Source organism: Poecilia latipinna, unplaced genomic scaffold (genome assembly GCF_001443285.1).
Source record: "Poecilia latipinna isolate Pla-1442-1.1 unplaced genomic scaffold, P_latipinna-1.0 Scaffold69, whole genome shotgun sequence".
Taxonomy (NCBI): Eukaryota; Metazoa; Chordata; class Actinopteri; order Cyprinodontiformes; family Poeciliidae; genus Poecilia; species Poecilia latipinna.
Genome location: NW_015112685.1, coordinates 336494 through 342422, shown reverse-complemented (window position 1 = coordinate 342422; position 5929 = coordinate 336494). Strand labels below are relative to the sequence as shown.

The 5929-nt window shown below is 37.2% G+C and overlaps 1 protein-coding gene across 2 annotated transcripts in view; it reads right to left on the bottom strand.

The window, feature by feature from the left end:
- Positions 1–5929, bottom strand: part of LOC106934516 (regulator of G protein signaling 7) — a 64156-nt gene that overhangs the window by 5361 nt on the left and 52866 nt on the right. For both annotated transcript variants that reach the window (XM_015014492.1, XM_015014485.1), the window contains exons 10-17: positions 5195–5269; positions 4993–5091; positions 4686–4747; positions 4158–4268; positions 3884–4009; positions 2263–2449; positions 1928–2017; positions 1416–1452 (exon numbers count right to left, since the gene is read on the bottom strand). In XM_015014492.1, coding sequence (XP_014869978.1) covers positions 1432–1452; positions 1928–2017; positions 2263–2449; positions 3884–4009; positions 4158–4268; positions 4686–4747; positions 4993–5091; positions 5195–5269 — 771 coding nt within the window. In that variant the 3' untranslated portion in view covers positions 1416–1431. The remainder of the gene's footprint in view (positions 1–1415; positions 1453–1927; positions 2018–2262; positions 2450–3883; positions 4010–4157; positions 4269–4685; positions 4748–4992; positions 5092–5194; positions 5270–5929) is intronic.

Genomic DNA, 5929 nt, shown 5'->3' with positions numbered 1-5929 from the left:
GCTTAACAAGTACCTTGTAGGCTACCGATGTTGGTGTCTATTTTCAGCTACGTACATTCATTTTGCACCCCCTCCCCACGTGTGACGTGAGGAGGGGGTGACGTCACGCCACGGTGTGACGCGTGTGACGTCACATCGTCACACGCGTCGTTTCAACCAGACAGCCATTTGTAATCCATAGGGGGGGGCGCAGAAAATGTTTGGAAACCACTGGGGGGGCACAGAAGAAAAAGATTGGGAACCACTGGGCTAGGGTGTCATTTAAGTATATGTTTAGCATAACCAATAGCTCAAAAACTACAAAAAAAAAAAAACTCCAGAACAGACAAAGATGTCTTCAAGTTGTTCAAAACTGAAGTTAGAGGAGACTCAAAAGGTGTATGAAACTAATCAAAAGCTAATTATTTTCCACCGAGGCTTGTCAGCTGTTTATTCAGGCTGCTTTTGTTAAACAGGAAGTGAGACTTCAGCAGATGCCAAAACACATTTCAGCACAGATGCTCTCTTTGATCTTTTTCAGTATCTGTTTGTCATGGAACATGCTGGATCTGGAAATGCTGGAAATATTTTGATTTTCTCAGGATTTAGCTTAAGCATATTTAGTTAACAAGAATTATTGAAAAGTTTATTTATTTCAGTTACTCAATTCACAAAGTGAAACATGTAAGCCTATATTTTTGTTAGCTATGATGATTTTCTGCTTTTAGCTAATAAAATCTGACATTTAAGTTTAGAACACTAAACAATAATTTAAAAAAAAAACTGATGTAGAAATGTTTCAGAGTTGGTCTTTTAAAAAATGATCTAAGTCTGTAATATGAGCTTCATCATAATTAATTTTCTAACTTGTTTTAATTGTATGTTATTAATGCCAACTGTGCTTATTGCTAATTTGAGATGCTAAAGACAATAATATTTTTGTCTTTGGTTCACTTTTCATTAATGTCTTAAATTACAAACATAGCAAGTGCAATTTCATCAGAAATCATTGTCGGTGGGAATTCATCCACAAAACTCTGATCTGTAAATCTCTAATATTAAAAAAACAAACAAACAAAAAAACTGCATTTTAAATATCCCCTCAGTGGTAAATATTTGACTTCAATAAGCCTACCTTAATTCAACATTTAAAATAAATGGCTTTAATTTTTCTCGGATTTGTATTTTGAAACAACACAGCTAGTGTTTGACATGCATCCAATCTTTAGATTTAGAACCTTCAAGTACCAGAAACCTTTACACATTTGAGTATGTATTTATATCAATAATTAAATATATGTTAACATCCTGAAATACTCGGTGTAACTATACCATAAGCACCGTTTAAATGTAGCATCACTTGAAAGACAAACAGACAATACTTTATATCGATGCCACACAATACATCAGTTTAAGTATTTTATCGTAGACGTTACCTGGAAGTAAGAGACTTCAGAACAAATTTTTACTTTTCTGTGGAGACACAAAAGACAAATGAATGTATTTACATTTAATTTGATCATAAAAAGAAAGTCGCACCTTAATGCAGGTGGTAATACAATGTCTTCTTTTTAAATATAAACCTGAAACCTTTGCCAAAATGACAGGCAGAGAAAATGTAGGAGGTTTGAAGAACATAAACACACTACAGCTATTCTAAATTAACTATCATGTTTTCATGTTTACCCACTGTTTGTTTTTTTCCCCCAGCTTGACATCAGAGCTGCAACAATCACATCTGAACAATACTAACAATTTCTGCTCTCTCTGCATCCCACTTTTTACTGAATGAATATTTATTTTAAATCACCCTTTGTTTGAACTCCATTAAACAACAATAGATATTAGTAATAAGTTAGATGTTGTCAATGCTGTATAGTTACTAACATTCATATGTAATTTGAGGTATTATTCAATGTCTGAAATTAAGACTTGTGTTTTCTTGTACCTTCTTCTTTGCCTGTAACAACTCCTGGTAGGCACTGGAACGAATGAAACGGCTATAAGAATCACTCTTCATCAGTTTGTAGATGTGTTCCTGTTGAGGAAACCGAATGAAAGCATTAAGGACGAAAGCAGCACATACAGTGAAAACGGTGTTTTAGATAAGGAGATGCCAGATGCATCTGAGCTACCAAACAGCAGGGAGCTACATACTGCAACCTGCAGTTTTAAATAGTTTTGACTTAATTTAATATTCAGAGACAAACTTTTTCTACCCAACTATTTGAAATACGCAGTCCACATTTGCTTATCACTACAAATAGCTAAATTATAACTCACCTGTGCATCCTCAAAGGCATAGCGTCCAGGGTCTTTGACATTCTGAGTGGTTTTGCCATAGCTCTTAGAGTCCACATTGATGGCACTGGGCGCTCCGGGGGCCAGAAACTCCTGCCAGATTTCCTGAACACGAGTTGGGACCTCTCTGATGGGTCGCTTCTTTAGTTCCTGGACTGCAAGCCAGAACCTGAATCCCAACAGTAGAGAGGAAAACGGTACTTGTTAAAAATGTACTTGGATTGCTTTGTTTACAACTTAAAATAATCTAGTACAACCTGTTTCCAACTCAAATTGGTGGTTTTGCCACTTGAGTTTTACATATAGATTATCTAACTTTGATTTCCACAATAGACTGTGGTTAGGTTCGAATGCGCTACTGACAGAGGATTTTACCCATATACTCAAATCTGTGATTTTAAGCTATGTCTTTTGAAATATACACTTCCTTGTGATGATGAAAGAACTGGCAGTGAATGGCAAAATCGAAATGGTGATTTGAATTTCCTAACTATAGAGGACACCAGCTTGCGTGGAAATAACTTGCTTATTGCTTCCCTGAATCACGGGGCTTGTAGTTTTGTCACAGCACAGCCACACCTGACTTGTCATCCAAACTACAAATGAGATTGCTCTAGGGAACTTTCTAAGAACATGTTGTTGTTTTTTACATATACACTAGGAATTAAAACAAGAGTGATGAACAGTTATTTTACTTTAGTTAAACTGAGACATGCGTGGTGTTTGAAGAATTACAGTTCAGGCACATACCATCAGAGGGCGCTGATGAGCCATTTGCTGTCTGTAAGAATCCTATGGACCTTTGGTGCTCTACACTTTCTTTGGTGTGTGAACAGTAAAAATATTCATATCTAAATATAACTACAGCATCATATTTTTATTTTTTTTGCAAAGTTAGTTTCAACAGATTTACCAAATTATATCAATTTTATAACAGAGTATTTTTAAAATGGCTTAAAAAATTATTGGTCTCTACTAATTATTATTAGAAACTCTTTCTCTTTTTCTTTTTTTCTAAATATTGCCATTCGCTTTAGTGGAAATAATCCTTGTAGCTCGTACACACTGAAACAAATAAATCTGCTTTCTGAAGAAAAAAAAAAAAAAAACCTTGCACTATTATTCATTATCAACTCTGAGCACTTCCAGCTGTGTGTAGAGTGGCTATAATAAACATACACAGCTCGAGGGATGTCTGACAGTCTTTGAAGTTTCCCAGATGATAACAGTCAAATCTAAAGTTCAGCCCTGAATCCACGCAGCTTTCTGCGTAGCAAATAATAATTTAACCCCTGCACCAGAGACGTTAAGTGACAAAACCACACAGCGCCAGTGATGTCCTATGTTTATACTCTGATGAGTCGAAGCTGCTTTGGTGATAGAAAGAACGCAACCCAGTTGAGGTCTGGTGGTTTCACTCCACTGCAATAAACAAGCAATATTTAATCGCGCTCTATGTTGCGTTATCTTGCAACATAAATAACGCAACGCAGGTAGCCGCTTTAATCCGTGTAGCTACCTGGCTTCAAGTAATCACATAAAATAAAAATAAAACATTTCAAAAAGTATGTTGTGTGGAAGTTTTCTGTATTTTCTGAAGCACCTGAGATTCTCTGAGCTGAATTCCGACTCGAGGAACTTCAGGAACTGCTCTCTTCCAACAGGATCTTTCAGGACCTCGTCGATACCGAACGCCCACCTCTTTACCCTCTGCTGGCCTGGTTCCTTGCTAGAGAAGGAAACCGAAAGCAGGAATATATATATATATATATATATATATATATATATATATATATATATAAAAGATACAAATCTGCAGTATCTTGCGAAATAGGTGAAGTTATTGGACTGAATACTTGATGAGGTCATGCAGCTACCTGACTTCAAGCTCCCAGAGTGTGGTGTCATCTGAGATCCAGGGGTTAGATGGGTCTTGAGGCATGAGGCATGGGTCATATTCCACATACTGCTCTGTGTAACCCAGCAAACTATTGCAAACAACAGAACACGAGACAGAAACTTCACTGTGGCCAAACAGAAATATAAATCATGAAATTATTGTGAGGGAAAACATGCACTCCTCTTAGAAATAAAAGGCGAATTTACAATGTCAAGACTTTTCAAAATCTGAAATAAAATGTGTTTGTTATCACCTCGTTTGGATGCAAGGATAGAGAAGGACTTTTTCTGAATATTGTACAGCAGTCTATTTTTTATTGAATAAATGATAAACGTGCACATGAAGTATCAAGTATCGTGGGATCAGAAGAAAAGATTTTATCTGAACCCAAAACTCTTGTCAAGGTCACTAAAGTCCTCGGCTCCTCTGTATTTTACGACCGTTTAACGCCTCAATAAACAGATCGATGCCTAAACTCAATGAAGACACAAGGAACATTGCTCACCTCTCTGCCACTTTGGACATTTTCAGTCGATGCCGGTCTAATTGTAATTGCCAAAAGGTGATCTGAAACAACAGCATGGGACAGCAAGCATGCAGTAAACTCTCAGAAGAAAATATATCCATCAAATGAGATTATTTTACTCCATGCACTAAATTTACCACATTCAACCCAATTTTTACTCCATTTTATGAAAATAGAAGTGATGCACAAATTACACTGAAATGAACAAAGCCTCCTACAAAGAATTTACAGAATTGTCTCGTTGACATCCTGTCAGTAAAGCGTGATAACCGTTTTCAGGTCTAACCTGTTCTTGCAGCTCTTCTTTTGTGGGTTGTTTGGCCTCTGGAGTGGGGGTGTGGGTAGGACTGTGGGTACGGATGTCATTCTGTAGCCCGTACACCGACTGACATGACAAACCAGTCACAAGCATGCATCAGAATCATTAGCTCTGGAATACGCAGAATAACATGAGCAAGAACAAGAGCGGTGTGTACGAACTAGGATACCTTTCTGGTTTTGTGTGGATTTTTCATTCTGGAGGACTTCTTTATGTCGACTTCTGTTGTATTCACACAACCAGGCTGCGATAAGAGAGAAATGTAAATAATAAGGGTTTAATTTAGCTTCACCATTTCAATTGTAGATAGTTATTTTCCTTCTACTGGAAATGTTTCTGATGGAATGGATACATTGTATGTGTGGCACTTTAAAAGAGATACAGTACATGAAAATAGTAGACTTCCGTAGCCCCCCCCCCCCCTTAAATATTAAATGATTGAGTTTGAGTAGACTTTTTACCAAATCTATATATTTTTTACTCTTAGAGTAATTTCTTGGATGGCTACTTTTTACTTTTACTGGAGTGAAAATACGTTGAAGTAGTGCTGCCATGCCTTGAACAGAGTAAATGTGTCGTGTCATGAGACGCTTATGTACAACTGAATTACTGAGCGAACCTCCACTCAAAACTTCTCCAGGTTCCGATGGGTTTGTTGTGCTCTCCACATAAATTTTGGAAAACAATGGCTTTTCCACAAAGTCCAGATTTGCAATGAGTACCACTAATATTTGACAGATTCTTCTACTTGATCATTTTTATCAGATGTACTTGTCATGTTAGGTAGTTTTAGTTTCTTGGTCTTGCTCTCCAAAGTTCTCCGGCATTCCCCTAAGGCAGGGGTCCCCAAACTTTTTCCTGCGAGGGCCGCATAGCTGTTCCTTTCTGTGGTCGGGGGCCGGTC